Source organism: Chlamydotis macqueenii, chromosome 26 (genome assembly GCF_036417535.1).
Source record: "Chlamydotis macqueenii isolate bChlMac1 chromosome 26, bChlMac1.mat, whole genome shotgun sequence".
Classification (NCBI taxonomy): Eukaryota; Metazoa; Chordata; class Aves; order Otidiformes; family Otididae; genus Chlamydotis; species Chlamydotis macqueenii.
Window position 1 is genome coordinate 2,561,582 of NC_141581.1, and position 21,522 is coordinate 2,583,103.

Sequence of the window (21,522 nt, forward strand, 5' to 3'; positions counted from 1 at the left end):
TTGGTTTTGACTTGTAAACATGTTTTGCTTTTGCTTTTTAAATTAAGATAAAGTGATCTCAAAGTACCCGTTCCATCGCAAAGTGCTAAGACTTCTTTGTTTGTTTTTTTTTTATTTTTTTTTATCATGGTTTTTTTTTTTTATTTTTTATTGCTTTTTCTGCATTAAATAAACATCCATCTCTCCCCCACCCCCACCACTCAGCCCTCCCCCCCAGCACACACTCCCCTCTCACTCCCTCTCCAAAATACATTCGGCCAAACCTGCTCTTGCTTTGAAAGTAAAAACAAAACACCAAAAGGAAAAAAAAAAACCAAAACCAAAAACAAAACAAAAAAAAAAAAAAGGAAGAGAATCTAAAAAGTGCTTTCAAAATAAAAGGGCTTAAAATCTCTTTTTCATTTAAAAATGTGCATTTAGAAAACAGGTGACCAGCTGAAAGGTGCCTTTTCTTATCGTCCGCTGCTAACCCCGAGGGTTACATACCCGCCTCTAGAGCCATAGAGCATCTCTATATATATATATAATTTTTTTTTTTGGGAATGGGGCCGGGAGAGCTGGGACAGCCACAGCTCGCCTTTCCCCCTCCCCCCTGCCCAAAGGCCTCCTGCCCCTCTACGGGAGACCTCCAATAACCTTTTTTAAAAGGAATTTGCCATTTTTAGGCGCTTTCGGGGCCTGCGGGAACACGGCCGTGCTGACCCTGTGCCCAAAATACACTGGGGGGTGGGAGGGAGCTGCCCCCTGCAACGCCCCCGAACCCTGCCAGGGCAGCGGGCGCTGGGGTACGCGCTGCGCCGGAGGCGTCCCAGCCCGTTTCGGGGAGCAGCCAGGCACCCCAGGATGCCCGCGCGGGGACGGCCGCACCCTCGCCCGCTGGCGTCCACTGGCAGCGGCACCGGCACGAGCAGGGTGTCCCCAACCAGGGTGTCCCCAACCAGGGTGTCCCTGGCCCAGGGTGTCCCCAACCAGGGTGTCCCCCAGGCGCTGCCGACAGCAACCCTGCAAAATCCTCTCTGTCCACGCACACCATCAGGCAATTTCAGGCGATTTTCTACACCAAGCCCCTGCCCTCAGCTCCCCCCTCTGGCAAAGGGTGGGAAGGACCCACGCCCCGTTAACCCCCCAAAACCGACCCCGATCTCCCCGGAAGGAGCCGTCCCCGCCCCGGGACACAGCAAGGACCAAGCATCTCGAGCCACTGGAGCGTTAACTTCCCAAAAAGCGAAGGGGGGAAGGCTGGCCCCGCTCCCCAGCCCCGCCGAGGCACCGTGTATCGCCTGCCCTGAAAGAGCCCTTCCACTCCTACCACTTTTTTTTTTTTCTATTTTTGCTTTTTTTTTTTTTTCCTTAAATAGATCTTTCTCTGAAATATCTTTTTAACGTGTGTTTGGACACAAAATAAAGCTTTGGATTTACATGGAAGCTCTTTTCCATGTGACAGAGCCACTTTCCATCCCCACCCCGTGCTTCCTAGCGTCTGCCTTTCCAAGAAAAGGTCCTTGGCTACTGAGGGATCCTCGGGGGAGCCCTGCTTACGATGGGAAGATGGGAAACATAATATATATATTTTTTTCTGTTTTTTTTTTTTAAAAAAGGGAGAGAAACATCTTGAAAGAGAAAAATTGGAGGAAAAGTACTAACTAGATTCTGTGACACTTTGTTTTTTTTTTTTTTTTTGGTTTAGGAGAGTCCTTGCGCGTTACCCTCAGACGACCCTCCTGCTACATTCAATCCTGATGCTTCATTATTTGAATTCTCCTCAAAGTGCTGCTGCTCCTGGCCGTTCCCCTGCAGGGTGTCCTCCGATTCCTGACTCTCCCCACCGGCTGGAAAACTCCCATCTTCGGGATTCCCCGTAGGGGTGGGGGGCAAACCCCCGGCATCTCTCACCCGGGGCTTGCGGCCCCTCCGGGATGGAATACCGTTGCATCCATCTTTTTTAAGGTGCCTGTGCAAGTGGTCGGAGCGGACGAAAGTCTTGCAGCAGCTGTCGCACTGGTAGGGCCGCAAGCCGGTGTGGACGCGCATGTGGTTCTTCAAGTCGTAGTTGTGAGCGAAAGCGGCGCCGCACTGCTGGCACAAGTACGGCTTCTCCCCTGTGTGTTTCCTCATGTGAACTTTCAGCTTGTCCTGCCTGCGCGGGAGAGAAAGGACAGGGGGGCGGCAGGTCAGCCGGGGGGTCTGCCTTTGGCCCTTGTGCCCGGTATGGGGCTGAGCATCGCCCAGTACAAGGCTGAGCACCGGTTACGGGGCCAAGCACCACCCAGTACAGGGCTGAGCATCAGGACAGGGTCGAGCATCGCCTGGTACAAGGCTGAGCGTCAGTACGGGGTCGAGCACGGCCCCGTGTGGGGTCAGGCATCGCCCCGTGCGGGGTTGAGCACGGCCCAGTACGCGGCCAGCCGGCTCCCAGAAGGCCTGCGCAGCCACAGCTCTCGGGAGCCAGGGTAGGGCAGTTGCAGAAGCCGGGCTGGGGGCCAACAAGGCCACGTGAGCCACAGCGTCTCACTTCTTCCTGAAGGAAAAAAAAAAAAAAAAAAAACCAAAAACCAAGCACGAAGCACATGGCGGGGCAGCGCAGGCAGCGAGGAGCACGATTCGGCCCTGGGCAGACAGCGAGGGAACCGCTCGGCTCTCTGCTCTCCGGTACGGGAAAGGCAGGCCCCAGCCCCGCCCAGCCACCGCTGCCGTCACCCGTGGGGGGAAATTCTGACCGTACAGGGCCCCAGGAAATCCTAAATCTGAAGGGAAGTACCAGAACACCAAGGATGTGTCCACTTCTGGTTTTAATGCAGCTCCCGAAGGGCCTGGGAAGGTGGGCCTTGCCAAAAACAAGGTGGCACGCAGCAACACGGCAAAGCAGCTTTTTTAAAATAAATTTTTTATCATTTATAGTATTTTCGCAGCATTTATAATTTTTATCAAATCACTCTGCCTTTCTTTCAGAAGATTGCTAGAGCATGATCGCCGCTCCTCCCTCTGCGAATGCAGGGGAACCAGGAAGCAGAAGCGAGCAAAAATCGGAGCAAACCGACTGGCTCCGGTCCCCACCCAGCACGGGAAACACCCCCTGCAGAACAGCCCCAGCTCGTCCTCCTGCCTGCTGCCCTCCCAGGAGGCTCCCCGCGCCCAGCCTGCTCTGGCTTCTGCGACAGGCAGCATTTTCTCCAGCCCAGGGAAAAGATTCGGTTTTGAGCAGTGCACTGTCACCCGATGGGACGAGGATGGGGAAAGAACGCAGAACAACAGTAAAATCAGGGGGAACAAGGATGATGGAGCGTTTGGAGGGGGTGGCACTCTGACACTGGGAGCCTGGGAGACGAGGCTTCGAGCACAGCCCGGGGCTGGGGGAGAAGCAGCAAAAAGCAACCAACAACCTTGACACCACCAACAAAAACAGCCCGGAGCAGACAAGGCCCGGGCCGGCAGCTTGAGTCCATTGCGCTGTCGCACCCCACGGCGGGCCGGGCCGGGGGGTGAGGCTGGCACTGGCAAGCCAGCCACGGGCAGGGGGAGCTGGAATGCAGCGGGGATTTTGGGCAGCAGCCGCAAGGGAGATCTTCCACGAGCGCCGTGGGTCAGAGCAGGAGCGGCAGGCGGACGCTGTGGGGCGAGACACGAGATGGAGCACAGCGCTGGTGGCAGTGAGGCGACGGGAGGTTCTCTGGGATGTATTTTGGCTGGAAAATAGCATGGCCCTGGCATATTATGAAACAGTTTTGTTTATAGGGGCTGGGATAAGAAAACACTTTCCACCCCATTCTCTACAGTCCCAGGCCCTCCCGAGAGCCCGCAGGGAGCAGGTCCCCATCGAAAACCCACAGAAGGGCGAGGCGGAAAAGCGATGAGGTGGCACTGCCCCACCGACCGCCTCCTCTTCCAAAAAACACCATGCCTCCCCTCGCCTCTACCCCCGGTGTCAATGGCTGCCGGGACCCTGCGGCATTTCCACACCCGCCAGCTCCCGGCTACGCAAGGGCCTCGGACCACTCAGGCGCGGTGGCCGGATTCTGCACAGGGGTGTGTGCAGCACCCAGGGCGGGCGGCCCCAGCGGCCCCCGGCACACGCGGGGCAGATCCAGCATGGGGCAGGGTGGTGCCGCGTGGCAGGGCCCGGCGCTGGGGGAGCGGCAGAAGGCTGGCATCCTGCCCCCGCCATTATCTGCATTCCTCAGCTATCCAACGTGGGGCTGGGCGCGGTCACGGCCACGGGGAGAGGGCCCGCAGCGCCGTGGGGCAGGACATGGCCTCCTGCCACGTCCAGGTCTCGCTGGCTTCACACCGGAGCCACCCATCACCTCCACGGGCCGCCTGCGATGGGGACCAGCCCCACGGCCTCCCAACTTCCCCCCAAGGATGAGACTCCAGGGAAGCAAAGCAGTCAGCACTTGGGAAGCCGGGAATATTTCAGTGGGCAGGGCAGGCAGCCCAGCTCCTCTGCCCACACAGCCCCTCGGCAGGATGAGGGGGGAACCGGGCTGGGACCCTTGCCCCAGCTCGGCCACCACAGCCACAGAGACCAGAGAGAGGAGGCGGCGCTGCAACACGTGGACTCTGGTGAACTGGAGGAATCCAGACAATATCCCCTTTCTTCAGCATTCCCGCATTACAGGGAAGGAGCGGAGGAACCCTGATTAGAAACAGCGCCGAGGCGAACGCCCCCGGGGAGCTGAACCAAGGCACCGGAGTTTGTGTGCTGTTTGAGGCCGCCATCGCTCAGCCTGCCACGGTTCGCTGAGAGCAGACATGAGCGGTGCGGGGTCCAGCCTCCTCCCAGCCCAACTACCAGCCACCAGAGCTCCAGGCACCCCAGGAAGCCATTTCCAAACAACTCTGACTCCCACCTCAATCCCGGGCTCCTTGGCCACAATGGAAATACCAAGGGTTGCAGCTCCGTTTCATGAACCACGTTATTTAGCCTCCGCAGAAGCCTGGGTCTGGCCAGGTTTCCAGCAGAGCTCAGCAATTCAGGACACCAGCACGGCATGGCACTGCATCTCAAGACAGGAGGCTTGAGGTATCTCAAGAGTCAGACCCTCAAATTGCTTGTGTCTCTGGAAAACTCTGGCCTTCATACCCAACCCGCCTGGTAAGATGGCAATCAGTCAAGCAGGCAAGATAGCATTGCACAAGACCAGCCCCGCGCCAACCCCTGGGGTAAGACAAGAGCCAGATTTGTGCGACAGTCCCCTCTCCTCCAGCGTCCGCCCGCGCCTTACCTGGTGAATCGGACTTTGCAGATGTTGCACTCGTAGGGCTTCTCCCCGGTGTGGGTGCGGATGTGGCGCGGCAGCTTGCCAGCCCCCTGGATCACCTTCTCGCAGATGGGGCACTTTTGGAATGCTTTTGCCCTGATCTTCTTCTCCACCTTCTGGGACCAGGACGGATAGACGTCGCCCTCGTTTGAATTGCTGAAATATTTCAAGTAATAATCCATGACGCCATCGTCGTCCTTTCGGTCGTCCTCCCCGAGCTGCTGTCTCCCCACGGAATTGATCATTTGCTGCAGCAGGGCGCTAGCAGCCAAGCCATCCACCTCCCTTGTGTCATCCTCCGTATCCGCTCCAGCAGGAATGAAGCTGGGGGAGTCATCGGCTTCCTGCTGATCCAGAGCCCCCCCCAGGGTCCCCTCTTCTTCTCCTGGCGTGGGCAGGCTACGGGCGCTGTAATGTCCGTTCTGGGAAGGTGAAAACAAGGAGCCAGGAGCTGCTGCCGCCTCCTCCTCCTCTCTGTCCAGCCACATGGCCGGGTTGCTGTCAGGATCACAGTCACTCGCCTTTGGTCTTTCACTTAGGGGGGCTTGAGAGTAGAAGTCCATGCCATTGCAGTCCGGCTCCTCCTCCTCCTCTTGGCCTCGGAAGTTCAGTCTCTGAAGGTCTCTCAATTCTGGGTTGGTCCACGGAAAGCTGCCTTGGTGGCCATTGACGGGGTTGCTCTGGAAGAACTCCAGGTACTCTTTTGCTCTGAGATGGTTCCTTTGATCAATTTGATCTACTGTATCCATCTGGTCATTTTTGGCCAGAATCTTCCTGTCCAGGAGATCCGTGCAAACATCCCTTACCGCCGGGATCTCCAGCAGTGTGGCGGCGTTGAGGATGTCATTGACATTTGAAGTGCTGACAGTAAGGGTCGCGGTGTAAGCGAACTCCAGCAGAGCCGACAAGGCGTCTGCACTCACAAAGTCTATCTCATACACGTTTTGCTGGTCCACCACTAACCCTGAGGTGAAGAGCTTCTTGAAGTACTGGCTGCACGCTGCCAGGACGGAGCGGTGGGTGGGGAACTCCTGGCCTTCCACCAAGATGACCACGTCGCACAACAGCCCGTTGTTTCTCTGCTCATTCAGACTGCTGAGGATGTCACTGCTGTGATCGGGGAACGGGATCCCTATGGGGCCGTCCACGCCACCCGCCATCTTCGACACAAAAGGCTACGAGAGAAGGAGGAAAGTGTAATGAGTCACAGGGGCCTTGGCTGCTTGGAGGCATCGCATCGCATGGGCAAACTCCCAGTGCAGAGAGCAGCTACCTGTCTGCCGACGCCAGCGTGCTCTGCAGCAAGCACTAGCTATCGGCTCGCGCGTCCTCTGCGCCTCTCCGCCTCACTGTTGAGTCCGCTGTCCTGCCCGGCATCTAAGACATGCCTCCCTCAGCAGGCGAGGACGGACCCATGCTTACCTTGACTCTGGGAAGGAGAGGAAGCACAGCCCAGGTGCTCTCCAGCTAGAGTCTGGGAGAACAGCTGAATTAGCACGGAGCTGGGCCAGAGCTAGCAAGCCTTGGCAAGGGCCAGAGTTAATACCTCTGGCACACCTGGTGTTGGGCTACAGAGGCTTGAGCCTTGCCAGCGGACCCCAGTCCACCTCTGGGAGCATTTCCCAATCCCACCAGTTCTACTGGAAAGGTCCCCTGTTTATTCTGCCTCGCTCTGTCCAGCCAAACTCCTGATACAATCGCGTAATCACTGGGAAAATCATTCCCATCACTCATCCCTGGGGAGCCAGAGTCTACAAATGCTCTCAGAGAGGTGCAGGCAGGGTGCTGGCAGCAAGCATCCCTTGGGAAGGGCACAGCAGCAAGCTCAGCGCTCAAACGCACCGGTGTGCAGGAACAGGGGAGCACCAACCACCCCAGCCTGACGTTAAGGATGTTTTACAAAGAGCCGAGTTTAAACACTTAAACCCACAGCACCTGCTGCACCTTCCCCAGGAACAACCGGAGAGGAGAGGAGCTTGGTCTCACAAAGCACCGGCTCCCCGCATCTCAGAAAGGCTTCAGCAGAAGCAGCAGTTCTTTGCGATGCCGAGGGTTTGTTCGGGAGAAGATAAATAAGTCACCCGTGATGAGCTAGCATGGCAGAAATGGATCCACTTGACTTTAACTACATCCTCTCTTCAAAGACTGTAACAGCCAGAGCAAACCCAGCAGCTCCGCTTGGAAGGGACCCTCCTTGGCCGGGAGAGGGGCACCGAGGCCAAACACAGGCAAGAGCGAGACCTGGGTTTCACCATGCCTGCCCTGAATGAGCCCCCGAATCCTCTCAGGCCCAACCTTCTGATCCCCAGAATTGGAAAGGTGTCTCCCTCCTCCCTACCTCAAGCAGCAATTCACGTGCTCCTTGCAGCAGAGATGCTGTCTGCTTACAAATCAATGTATTTGCCCCCTGCCCCACGCACGGGACCCTTAGGGACTAACACAAGCTGCAGCGTATCCACAACAAATAATTTGGTTCACAAAATACCTTGGCACAAGCACAAGCATCAAAGTCCCCAGTTCACAGATGGGGAAACTGAGGCACGGAGGGACGTGTGTGAGGGGGGATGGATGAGTCAGGAGCACATCCAGAACACAAGTAATTACACAGGAACCAACTCCCAGTGCCGTGTTCTAGCACGGGGAGCTAGCAACCAGGTTGCAAAACAACACTCACTTCCCAACATACGCGCTCACCCCCATTCTGGGCTTGCTAGTAGATTTCCAAGTAGTTCTTAATATTTCCTTATTTTTACAAAGTTTCCTTAATCCAAGGAAAAAACCCATTAATTTCTGCACCTTCTTGTTTTACCCAGAGAAAATGCAGAAGGCAGTTCTGAGTCTGAAACACCGATCTGAAGCAAATCCCTCAATATTAAATAAAAGCAACGCACAAACCAGCCCGAAGCTCATCACGTCAACGTGACGGGGAGCCAGGGTGGGAGGGAAGGACCAGGAGAGCTGGGCTGGCTGCGCAGGGCAGTCGGTGCAAGTCCTGCCAGTAGGACCGAGCAGCAAAGCAAGGTGGCTTCCCCAAGATGCCCACAGCAAGGGCACCAACTCCAGAGCTGGCTCCTGCAGCAGCAGCGTTTGAACTTGAAGTCGTATTTAATTATTTTTTTTTTTTTTTAATAAGAGGTCCTCTTCAGGCAGGATAAGGCTGTTTGATGTCTGAGTTAGCTTGGGGACCAGGAAAGCCAGTACCACTCTGAATTCGGGCACCAGCTTCAGGTGTAACCTTGGGCAAGGTCACTGCTTCTGTCCATGCACAGGGGGTCCAAGGGACCCCCCGGCCTCCTGAGTGGCTGGGCTACAGCAGGGGAGGCCCCCGCTGCCTCAGCATCACTTGCCCCATTCCCCCCAGGGCAGCCCCAGAGCTCCCTGAACCCCCCTGATCCGAGCCACCACGGCACACCACTCCCCAGAAAAGCACGTCCGATATCTCCGCCCACACCCCAACACCTCCTGGCCCCGAAAACAACCTTAGAGTCTTTCCCCCACCATGTCCCTCTAGGTTAGGTGGCTTGCAAAGCCTTTTTCCCTGAGAATTTGAGCTGTGTGAAGCATTTTGAAGCTCTAGGCAGTAGTCTTCTGGGCAGCCAAGCCTTGTCACCCACACAACCGGGCTTTGTCGGCTGCGGTGCCCGGCTCCGGGGACTGAGGGGGCCTAGGGGAGCGAGTCAGGCCGTGCAGGCAAGGTCACCCCCACCCCAGTCAGGGGGCTGGGACAATCAGCCGGACAGTGTGGGAATGGCTGCAGGGTCATGAGACTGCCGAGGGCTGGCATGGAAAGTTGTACAACTCTGCAACTCATTCTCCTCGCACAACACACCCTTTGTGTTCCTCATCTGCGGTGGCTGAGAACGTTGAGGGGCTAAGCTGGCTGCCCCAAGCCCCCCAGGAACAGTTTCAGCACCCGGACGCTCGAGCCACGGCCAGAGGCTCAGCCCTTAAAAATATCACACCCTGTTCCCTTTACAGGGGGGTGAACAGCCCAGGCTATTAAAGCCTGCACAGTGCTGGGTGGCTCAGGGGATTAGTAACAAGAGATGGAGCCTTCCACCTTTACAGGTTCAAAGAAAGAAGAAAAAAAAAAAAAAAAAAAAAAAAAGAGAAAGCCACCCGACCACCTGCTTGCAGTAGGAACAAGAACAGGACACAACGCGCCACAGCAGCAGGATGGGTGAAATTTGCTTTGAAAGGTCCCAGCGGCCAGGTGACAAGTGAGAAAAGCCGCTGGCGTGACTGTCAGCTAGTCCCCTCCTTGGCAAGAATAAGGTCTGAATAGGCCACCAAGGGGGAGCTTCAACTACTGACCTAAATTTCCCAGGCAGCTCTTTTCTCTCTCTACTCCCCCCGACCGCCGAAAAGGCGTGATACGCTTGCTGTCCCAGACTGTGCGTCTCTGCAGGCTTGCAAAGGCGCCACATTTCACCCCAAAGCGGCCGTGCTTGAGACGTTAAGAAATCGCCCTCACACGTAACTCACAGCAGCTGAGGGGACACCATCAACTTAAAATACAGCCAATTTGAAAGAGAGTTTACGACAATGCCAGAGCTCTCCAATTAATTTACAAACCTTCTTTACAAACCTGGCCTAACACGACGCACATCCCTAACTCCTCAGCTAGCTGCTTTCACGGGTGCTGAACCTGCTCTGCATTTCCAAAACACCAACGCAACCGAGCTTTGGCTATCCCCAGCTCCCCAGGTCAGCCCGACGCAAACGCAGCCTGATTCCAGGTAGGAAAAATGTCATCTTTCTGTGTGAGAAGTGCTGCTGAATAAGTGTGCGAGCGAGGGAAGCCCTCTGCCTCCTTGAGATGCTGCTCGCAGCAATCTTGGTACATCTGACTGGTTTTGCGCTGAGGCCGACTGCGGTTTGACACCACTCCTCAACACTAAAAGGTTATTTTCTTAAGCCCGAGTTAGCAGCTCACTCCTTTCAGACCCAGCAGACGAACTGCAAGAGAGCAGAACAGAGCATTAACCGAAACCCCTGAGCTGGCACTTTACTCACCTCGAGTCCAGCAAGATGTCACCCAATCGCTTTCCTACAGGAGCTCTGGAATTTGACATTTACATTCAAATGAGACGACCACATTAAGATGGGATCACAACCAAAAGTGCTGACAAAACACTGCTTAATTACTAGTTTTCCACACAGCCTCAGTGGATTTTTTTTTTCTTTTGCTTCCTTGCATTGCTTTAAAATTTAGCTGGGTGAGCAGGGGAACCTGAGCAGCTTACAAGGACTCTGAAATACGCAGGTATCGGGTGTTAAGAGCTAAGTCACATCTGGTTAGCCAGTAACAGCAAGTGTTTTCAACGCGCTCTTCATCCGGAAAAGATCCCAAATCGCTTTACAAAGGCAGGGCGCTCTGCTCCCGCAGAGGTGCCACCTACTCCAGCAGCACAGATGAAAAGCTTGAGCAACACTGTGCACCCGCTCCAGGCAGAAAGGGAAAATTATCATCGCCCTTTCTACCCAGCACGAGGCGAAATGGCTTTAGGGCACTGCTACACCCCACAATGCAAGGTTTCTCGGGAATAACTGCGTTTTGGGCTATGGCTCATGGCTATCTGGTCTCTCGCAGCTCAAGGTACCCAAGGAATGGAGATCACAAGTTGCTAAGCCGAATTTCTTAGAGGAAATGCAGTTTGACAGTGTCAGGGCAGACTTTGCAGCAGTGCTGCTGTGTGCTAGAAAATAATTATTAAAATAATGGGTTTATATATATATATGTGTGTGTGTGTGTGTATATATGTATGTGTATATATATATATATATAAAAGCCAGTGGTTTGCTGCCCAAGGCCCAAACATTATCCCAGCCCTCACTCACCACCGACTGGAGAAATGGGCATTTTTTCCTTATGAATAGCTCACCCCAATTATAGGTCACACAATGCAAGTCCCTGTCTCTTCAATTGATATTTAGGCAGCAATCATCCCAGTTTCCCCTTTCCTTCTTCCAACTGCATGGAAGCCTGGATCCCTCAAGATAAAACGCAGCTCTCCGGCCGTTTGGAGCATGAGCCGTCATCTCTGCTGACAACAAGCTCTGCAACATCCCAAGGACAAGCCCAAGCAGGTCTCCCTCTGCCCAGGATCCACCCTAAACTATGCAGAGGCCTCAGGAAACACACCTAGCACGCAGCAGCATAAAGCCAAAAACGGTGGGAAGACGGTAGGCAGGAGGAAATCAAGGAGGGTGTTTTGCCTACTTGGGAGAAGTCCCTATTTCAACCACTCTACGGTGCTATTAAAATTCAACTGCTCTCTAAAAGGAATGCGCTGTCGGCAGTTTAGTGCCAAACTATCTGAATTATGTGGACCTGCAAAACAGATGCATGTTCCGGGGAGGGAGACCCTGCACATCAACAGAAGCAAATCACATTGTATGAAAAAATTAAGATAAAGTAAAAGCACACTGACTTTTTTTTTTTTTTAAATATATCTAAATGTTCGATAATCCAATGGGAAGAAATCTTTGGTGTTTAGCAGGTAATGGAGCCATCAAAGGCAAAAAAGAGCAAATCCAGGCTCTCTTATATCTTAACTGGACATCACATCTGGGTTAAAACACCAGAGGACACACATGGCATGACCAAGATCACGCAGCTATTGAAGTGAGGAGATCAGAGCAGAGCGAGCACGCTGCGAATATCTGTGGCCTCTTTGCGGACAATACGGCTCTGTTTTCCACAAACGGGCATCCCCTCCAGCCCCCTACAAATCCCTCTCTGAAGGCACTGACTCTGGGAAATCCCCCAGCGCCTCTGCTACAGCTCTCAATGCAGGGTCTCTGTTACCGCGGCTCTAATCGCCGGATTCATGACATGAAGGCTCCTCTAAGGAACGAGACTGACCACATCATGAGGACTCAGTCGGCTCCCAAACAGGCACTGGGCTTCTGATCCCACAACCAGACCAAACTATCACTCCACTGGTTCCTCAAAGTGGGGTGGTTGTTTTATTCTGATCCTTCCAAAGATCAGAGTTTTCTAAGCATCCTGCTTCAATGCCTCAAATTTAAAGCAAAGTGGAAAAACAACCAAGCTGCTATGACAGTACCCAACAAGGTAGCCCGAGCTCCTCAGTTACAGCAACCGGCCTTCGTTTCAGCCCGACTCGACGAACTTGCACCACTATCAGGTAAGCAAAACAGCTGGAGCTTTCCTTGCTGCTGCCAGGTCTGACCTGCCAGGGAGGTTTGGCTCTCCCTACTGTCTAGAAACATGTGCCTGGGCAGCGTAGGAAGCTCCAGCACAGAGTCAACCCTCGTTCTAGGACTCTTTCATACCAAGGAGGTGCCCAAGGTAAAAGGAAATCTATCTGAAACCTGCAGATAGATCAACCGCAGATCCTTCAGCACAGATCAACACCACATCCCTCATCTTAGAAAAGCCAAAGCACTTTACAAGCCATATATCGACAGGGACAAAACACCTAATACACCACAGAAAACAATCTCTGGGACAGGACGCACAGTCATTTAGCAGCAGAGAAGTTCAGACAGGAAAGGAGAATCCCACATCCTGCTACCGCTGCCAAGGGAGCTCTGGTAGGAAGAATATCTGGTAATTGCTCCCACTGAAGTTTGGATGGAGCACTGGAACTGAACGCCCCTTGGACCCTTGATGAGCATCATGGGAACTTTAATGACCACAAGTAATAAAGAACCTTGATTTTCCTTCATATTAAAGGGAAAAAAAAAAAGAAAAAAAAAAGATAATCCCCTCCCACAGCAGAGCACCTCAGAGGTAGGAGTGGCAGCAGGAGCTGGCTTTGCCGTGGTGCTCTCCTCTCCTCAGGCTGGCCAAAAGGCACAGATCTGCAGAGCCGGTGGAGCAAGGACAGCCCTCCCCCAGACGCCAGCCAGCCATTTCCTTGCTCAGGAACGGCTGCATCCTGTGCTCATTCAGAGGAGCCTCCGTAGGTCTGATATATTTGGCAGAGCATCTAAATCAGGCTGGAAGAGCTGCATCGAAGAAGTCATATGAAAAAGTCCCAAGCCTACATTACACCAGCGATTCAGCTCGGACATCAAACTGAGCTATGAAGGGACGACCACCAAGTCTCTCATCAAGGTGACACATCACCTAGCAGCTCCTGCCAGACAGGTTTTGGAGGTAATTCAGCAATCTCCCTGCTACCTCAGGGAAATGCTGGCAGCTGATTGAAGGTATCCACAAGAGACTAATTTAAATTTTACACCTCAAACCTTTTATAATCTTCTCAGTATTCAAAACTGACGCCCTTCCAGCCCTTACCACTGCGTCACCAGTGGGAAGAAGTGAAGGAGAACTTCACCAAGACACCTTAGTAGCGTAACAGTGACCACTCATGCCAAGCCAGAACCAGAGCAAGAGCAACTGGAACCAGGCTCCCGAATCCCAGAGGCAGGCTGCAAAGCAAGCAGCAGAAGAGATGGTGCGACCACAACGGAGCAGGGAGCTAACGATGACCCAGGTGGAGCTGGTCTCCGTGGTGCTGTTAATGGGGTGCTAGAGGTCTGGGATTCCTCATCACACTAGAGGAAATCATTAGGGACACTGCTGCAGAGTTCACCAGGAAGAAAGGGGCTTGTTGCTCTTCTTTTTCTAAAACTGCTTGAATTTAAGTGCTTTTCATGTGTTGGTCCAGAAGAGAAAGGACATGCCAGATGCAGCTTTTTTTCTAGTTGCATGGACAGTGAAAGGACAAGTTCTGCTGAGGAAAGGGCTCACATCTACCAGCTTTAACACCAAATCAGGGTCTACCCAACCGACTGACCCTTCAGCAGTCCCATCCCTGTTTCCCTCCTTGCCTCCCCCATCCAGGCTCCATATTTCGATCCAAACTCTGACCTCTAAGCACAAACACAACACAGAACGTTACTACTGCCGACCAGGAGAATGAAACCAAAACCAGCAGAGGGAAAAGTCACCCGCAGCAGGGCACGGGGCTCACTCCCGACACATCCCGCGTGCTTGCAGAGGAAACACTCTGCATCGCCCAGGACAAGGTCTGTGGCTTTCATGTTAACCTAACGGCATTCACCGCCCAGAGGAAAGACATGGCCGCAGCTCTATCTCTAAAGATGCTGGGAGCTAACTGCTACAATTAGGAAAACAGACGAGGGATGACCGAACACCACACACTGCTACACAGCAGATCCCTACCAATGTCTAGAACTGGGACGGGATTTCCTTCCAGGGCACAGCACAGCCTCGCACAGCGCACGGGGAAGTTCAGTTTCCGCTGCAGCATCAACTACTGGCAAAACCAGAAGCTGACTTAGACCCCAACAGGCGGCAGTGGTCTGCGCCTGCCTGCCACGTCATGTGGCGAAGCACCATGGCCCAGCCTCCGCTGGACCCGTTACAGCACATCCAAAAGTGGCGGCCACGGCACGGCGCAGTGCAGAGCCTCCCCAACCTGCCACCCCTCCAAAACCATCCCGTGCTGATCAACACGTGGGCCTTGTCACTGCTGACAGCAACAACCAGGGCATACTAAAACTTCCCTTATGTTGCAAGGTTAGCTTGAACTGGTTACTCCACCCAGACCTCCTTGCCAGCTGTCTTTGTCATCAGAGAGCGTATTTAATCCAGCAGCAATGTGCCTTGGTTCAGACCTGCGTAGTCACAGACCAAAGGCCAGCGCGTGGCCCTTGAACTTCGGTGCGAGCAGGGGTTTGCTTCTGTGCTAGAAGCCTCCCACCACCGGCACCACCGCTCTGCCTCAGGGTTTCTCCATACTATGGTCCCGAGTCCATCACAGGAGGGCTGTGTGCTGGAACTGCCACTGAGCAGTGCCCACAGCCACGGGGAACCAGGAATTTCTCCATATTGCGAAGAAATGAGCCACCATCCACCAAGGAGGCTGTGAGCCACCCAGCAACCCTCAGACCCTGCTGCAAACCCACCTTCACTCCAGCAAGGCTGTGTGCAAGTTGCTCCCAGGCCTCCTGCTCTCCTCAGCCGAGCCGACGCAGCCTATGCAGGCAGCCTGCTGAAAATGTCCAGGCACGGCTCATGGGGCCAGGAAGGCCAGCCACCCTTGCGTTAATGGAAGCTGCTTGTTTTGCTACTGACACAAACTCCAAAAGCCAAGCCCAAGTGTGCCCACACGCCTGTTGACGCAGCCCTCCGAAGGGTTTTCTCCCACATAGCTCCGCTGTTGCCGTACAGCAACAGAGCAGCTCCCGGCAAAACCACGGAGGAGTTTTCGGGAGATCCTGCAGAACACCAAGCCCTTGCCATGCAGCCCCTAGTTCGCCTAAATACTTTAGAAAGCCTTAGAAGTTACACGCAAAGGGAAAAAAACCCCAAAACCCTACATGAAACCGTGTGCTTCAATCCTGGCTAAAGGACCAGCCCTTGCCCGGGAGCACAGCATGTACGGAAGGGGAAGGTTTATTTTTCAACTCAAAAGTCCCATAAGCCCAGAGGCACCAAGATCCATGCAGAAATAAGCTGCCAATATTTCAAAAAGGCAACGTTTGGCCCCTTCCACCAAAGGGAGTGACCGAAGACTCGTCACAAAGAGATGAAGCCGCCGTCAGCACGAACCCACTGCTTGGCAAAGCACAAGGGCTGAGCCAGGGCCGCAGGGCCACCAGCACGTCCCAGCTGCTCAAGGCCAGATGAAAACGAGAGCTTCTGCTGGTCATATTTTTACACCCTCTTCCTCTTTGGAGGCCATGCATGACCACAGACCAGCAAGAGGCCTAATTCTGCACTCTTCATTCTGTCCAAAATTCCCCCAAGTCACCACAGGCGTTTTCCCTGAGAAAGGCTGACAGCATCGGCCTCCTTCGCACCATGTTCCCCCTCCCCTGTCACAGCTTGTCTCTGTCTCCTAAACCAAGAGAACAACAAGAACCGCCCAAATCCCAAACCCTCCCTTCCCACAGCCCCCTTAGTGTCTGTCCATTTCCTGACCTGCTCCCTACACACCCGGGCTCTCCAGTCCAGCTGCCCCCGAGCCCCAAAAATCAACCCATCCCTCTCCCACCCCACAGCCACGTCACAGGTTCCCCTTCAGAGCTTCTGTGTTCTCCCCCTCCGACAAGTCTGACATTTCCTGCTCGGCTCCCCCTGCCTTCAGTGTTTGATGCCAGAAGTCTAGTATTAATCTAATTGCCTCAAATGGCACCTCGAAGATCAGTTGTCTTTTCCACACCAGGAAGATGGGGCGCGGGGCAGGGGTGAAGGAAAAAAAAAAAAAACAAAACAAAACACTAAGATTGGAGTTTACTGACAAGCACAGCGTACCAGGCAGGGCAGTCCCTTATGCAATTCCTAGTTTGCGGATAAACAGACAGCTCGCCTCACCGTTCTTGACTCCACACAGCGTGCAAAAGCGAATCCCGAGAACAAGCATGCCACACGCTTTATCCCCGGCAACACTGTCCTGTCAGGAAGCTCTTTTCCTTCCCTCCTCAGCACACGACTGGCAGCACAGGGATGAAGGGAGTGAACGCTGAACTGGTACCGCATGTACTCTGCCTGTTGGGGCAAGAAGCTCCAAGTAACTAGAGAGCAGCAACCTGTAGCTACAAGTCTACCTTCAATGCTTGCTGGGTAGGCACTCAAGCAAACAAAAAAAAAAAACAAAAAAAACCAAAAAAACCAACCAAACCTACTTACTGGTTTCCAGTTTGCCGGTAGGAAATAAGTAGGTGCATGAACCAGGAAGGAAATAGGGTGCACAACTGCAGTTTAACAGCAGGCAAGAGGGAGTTAAAACACAGCGCTGGGATGCTCGGGAGCATCCTCCGCTGTGAAAAAAAGCAGGGCAACGGTCCTTCCCACGGAGGTTTCAAACAGGCATTACAGAACTGCAAAGGTGGAAAGCAGGAGGAAAACGGGCCGGAAGGTGCTAACCCTTCACAAGCAAAGAAACCACCCAGCGAGTGCCAGCACCGCGTGTTTCTACCTGAGCCCCTGCACGGATCTCTGCGTGGCTTTGAAACAATCGGCGAAAAGTATCTGAGACAGCAAGGCTGTCGTCAGGGAGATCCCGCTCCTGACAGTCCGGCTGTACGCATTTTTTAGAGGGTCAGTGAAGCAATGGCGCCGGAAAGCCGCTGATTGCCAGGGGATCTGCAGCTCATCTCACCAACGTGGCCTTGGCTCCCACCTGCAGCCACGGGGCAGCTCGCACTAGTTTCCAGTTTCTCGCACCTTGTCACATTAAGGGAGGACGCTGATCCCTATAGTTTCCTTCCACCTGCAGCCCGGGGCCGCTGCCCGAGATCTCACAGGAAGATTTACAAGTCCCTCAGACAGCCGAGTCTGCAGCAGGGGGAAGGAGCCCCACCGCGATTCAAGACACAGAACGGCTTTTGCTGCATTTGCGCCGTGGAAGTCGCGTCCGGACTCTGCTACAGGAGCCAGCAATGACACCGGGGAGGCAGGGAAACTGAAACTATGCGTGGAGGGAAGACGATACGGCCAGGGTGCCGGGCGAGAAGCAATTGTCCCTGGATACTCACAGAGGATCCCGACGCTTGTCTGACCTCATTTACTCCCGCCCTGACGTCCCACCAGAGCTCCTCCAGAATGCTCCAGGCACAGGTATCGGGATGGACACAGGGCTAACGGGCTCACGCCGATCAGGAGGCACCGCTGAACACAAACATGCACCAGTTTGGATCAAAGGGTCATGGGATTGGGTACAAACGCTTCTCTTCATCCTACAGACTGTCTTTCTCCCTTTCCCCAAGTTTTGATCGTCAAAAGGCTTTTAATTACAGATTGAAACCAGTCTCTTCAAATTTGAGGTTAAGTCTGGTTGAGAGCATAGTTAAGAGCAACTGTTTATTGCTTTGACTATGTAAGATAGCGAGTAGGATTTTAATTGCCACAGAAGCCTTCTCTTTCAATAAACGCAGCATCCCGAGACTGGGAAAAAACCCTCAAGTGTCAGTTTTAATCAAGATTAAACCACAGTTCTCAAGCATTTAGGCTCTGTCTTAAATGCCGACCAGGAATTTCACAGCCTCCCCCAATTTCCAGGTTGGACACCTGCGGGGGACCAAATTCTGCAGAGTTAAAACCCAGCACTCAGGCAGCACTTTATCCGCCAAACAAGGTCTCAAGTAAGCCAGGCAGTGCAATCAAACCATCACAGCACTTTGATACAAGCATAAATTTTATTCCCTGATTTGTGTCCCATGTCAGCATCCAGATTCTCACACTGGGAAAACAACCGTGATTTTCAACTCTGCTTTAAAAGTCACAAAACACAAAGCGAACCCACCGCCTTCGCTGCGCCAAATTAATTCCACCCAGCCTCAGCCGGCCCAGCACCTCTACAAAGCAGAGCTCCTTACCGAGCCCACGACTCGGCTAAAGATCATCATCGGACCCGCTACCACAACACAATGAGACACATATATGAGAAAAAAAATAAATTAAAAAAAAAAAAAAAAAAAAGGCACAAGAAGAGTTGCAGATCAGCAGAAAAGGAAGAACTACTTTCATTCACCACCAAATTTATTAAGAGCTCATGCCTTGCAAAACCCTCCCAAGTTACTAACGCAATTAAGGCTTGGTGGAAAAATCCCACCATCTCACCCATGTTTGGGTTGCGCCTCTTCACTCCCTCTTTCACCAGAACAAGCCTAAACAGGGGCCAGAATGAATATTAAACAAGAATGGCTCCTCTCTAATAAACTGCTCAGTTTCTCCCTGTCTCTCTTTTCTTTTTTTTAAAAGTCGTTTAAATACAACATCTCCAGCAAACCATCAGATCTCTTCCTGATCAGCCTCCAGAAGTGCCCACATACTGCAATTTCCAACCAGGACCAGCAGAAACATTCAGAAATAAAACATTTCCTTCAAAAAACAAAAACAAAACTACCCAACACTTTTTTTAAATGACGGGATGACCTTTTAGCTCCGCTGCTAGGCTGCACACAACTTCAGCACTCATTAGGTTGTAAATTCTTCCAGGCAGAGACCGTCTCTACCCATGTCTATAAAGTACTATACAAATTATGGTTTCGATAGCCAAGACAATTAACAGCACAGGGAACACGGCTAATCTGGAACTCGGACCAGCAGCAAACTCTTACCAAGAGTCCTTGAGCAGAGAGAAACTTTTGCTGCCCAGGCTCCGGCTGCCCCACGAGTGAGAGGGTCTCCAGGAGCTGAGAACACGGGAGAGCAAGGCCAGGCACGAGCGGTCACATCGGCTGCAGATGCATGACAGGAACTGTTGTTTTCAACATATGAGTGCCAGGATTTAAAAGTTTTGGTAAGAGGAAGCCCCAGGTGCTGGGAGTCCCGCTCCCCGTGCGGGTCCGAGGGGTTTTCCCACACTACTGAAACATCACAAGCAACGAAGCCCTTTCCCCACGCAGCAACCAGCTCGCCTCCATTTTCAGACCACAGTCACCGCAGCAATCCGCCCGTGACTTTGTCTCCTGTCATCGGCCTCACAAACGCAGCGCTGCCAGGGAAGCCGGCGGTAACCTTCACCTCTGTCTCAGGAGCTCAGCACAGGAGCTTTGGGTACCTGAGGCTCAGGCTCGATTACCGACCCGCTGCCTCAAACTCAAGAGCCTTGAGATGGGGGACGGCAAAGACAAGGAAGCGTCACAACCCCGGGCAAGCAGAGAGGCCTCCTCTTTGCCGTGAGCAAGGGATGCTGCCCCTCGTATCAACCTCGGCAGCAATTCGCTGGCCTTCACCGCTTACGCAGGTCCAGCGGCAGGGAAGAGAGAGGCTTATCCTGCACGGCTCTTCCAGGGCAGCGCTCAACGCAGGGCCCAGCCGAGGGCTTTCAGGGCCCCAACCACCGAGGGCCAGGGGGATTATCACTGCGAACGGCCGCCGGCTGCCCGACCTCCCTCTCCCCGCTCTGCGCCCGGGGGTGGGTGCGGGAGATAAGGAAGGGGTGGGGGTCAGGGGGAGGGGGGGGGGGAAAAAACAAACCCAACCAACAAAAAACAAACCCACGGAACGAAGCCAGGGACAGGCCGGGCCGGCCCCCCGCGGTGACGACCTTGGGGTGCTCGGGGACAGGACGGGGGGGGGCCCCAGCGGAAAAGGGACGGAGGGAGGGGAACAGCCCGGCGCCCCCGCACGGGTCGGCCCAGCCGCGGCCGGGCTGGCAGGACGCAGGCCCCGGGGGACCCCACCCAACAGCTCAGCCCCCCCCCTCCTCTCCTCCCTCCCCTCCTCGCCGGGTCGGGCCGGGCCGAGCCGCCCCCCCCCCCGCGGCGGGGCCCACAGGGAGCCTTGGCCGGGCGCCACGACCCCACCCCTTCCCCCGGGCGGGTCGCCGCCAATGGAGGCCGGGCGGGGGGGGGCCGAGGCGAGGTCCGGGCCCCGTGACCGCCGCCCGGGCTCCCTCGGGCAGGGCCGGGGCGGGGGCGCCGGGGCCGAGGCGGGGGGCGCGGGCCCGCCCGGGGGAGGCAGCGCAGGCCCCGCCGCGCCTGTCCTCGGCCACCCCGCACCCCACCCGCCATTGGGCCGGGAAACGGCGGGCGGGTGGGTGCGCGGGGCGGAGGGCGCGCCCCGATTGGCCCCGCCCGCTGCCCATCAACACGCCTCCCACTCGCCGCGCGCGCGGAGCCCGCCGGGAAACGTAGTCCGCGAGCCCCTTGGCACCTGCGGGCGGCGCGGAGCCCGGACTACAACTCCCAGGAGCCCCCGCGCCGCGCCCCCCAACCGCTGCCCCCCCGCGGGGCCCTTCCCCCCCCCCCCCCCCCGCGACCCCCCCAGCACGGCCGGGCCAAGTACAACGTATGCAGGCGGGGGGGGGGGGGGGGGGAGCCACCCCGGCGCGGCCCCCCCTCGGCCCGCGGACCCCCCCCGACCCCCCTCTCCCCCTCAGCCCCAGCGCTGCCCCTGGGGGGGCGGCGGGGGGGGGGTCGGGCCTCCATTCCTTCCCCCCTCCCCGGGCCTGACCCCTGCCCGCCGCCCCCCACTCCTCCTCCCTCTCCCCTCGTACCGGGTGGGGGCCGAGCGGGCCGAGCGAGTGGAGCGGGCCGCGCCGTGCCGGGCCGGGCCGAGCCGTGCGGGCGGAGCAGGCTCTGGCCGCCCCGCGGGAGCTGCTCGCCGAGGCCCGTATGCGACTCCTTCCTGCTCCGGCCGGGGCCGCCCCGCTCTTAAAGGGGCCGCGCGCCGCCCCCCCCCACTCCGCCCGCCCGCCCGCGCCCCCCCCCCCCCCGCAACCGCCGCCGCGGGGCGCAGCCTCCCGGCCGAGGGGGGGCGCCCCCCCGTAGCACGCGGCTCCGCGCGGGGTTGAGGGGGGGGGGCGCGAGG

At 55.3% G+C, this 21,522-nt stretch overlaps 1 protein-coding gene across 3 annotated transcripts; it reads right to left on the reverse strand.

The window, feature by feature from the left end:
• Positions 1-394: 394 nt before the first annotated feature.
• On the reverse strand, positions 395-21,319 carry ZBTB7A (zinc finger and BTB domain containing 7A). Of its 3 annotated transcripts, none has more exons than XM_086767458.1 (3): positions 21,209-21,319; positions 5,223-6,433; positions 395-2,137 (listed from the first exon to the last, which is right to left on the reverse strand). In XM_086767458.1, exons 2-3 carry the CDS (start codon positions 6,416-6,418, stop codon positions 1,684-1,686), a joined length of 1,650 nt encoding a protein of 549 aa, XP_086623584.1. In that variant the 5' UTR covers positions 6,419-6,433; positions 21,209-21,319; the 3' UTR covers positions 395-1,683. The 3 variants fall into 3 exon arrangements, with proteins under 3 accessions (XP_086623584.1, XP_086623585.1, XP_086623586.1); XM_086767459.1 differs by lacking the exon at positions 21,209-21,319 and adding an exon at positions 19,326-19,420; XM_086767460.1 differs by lacking the exon at positions 21,209-21,319 and adding an exon at positions 17,742-17,834.
• Positions 21,320-21,522: the final 203 nt, after the last annotated feature.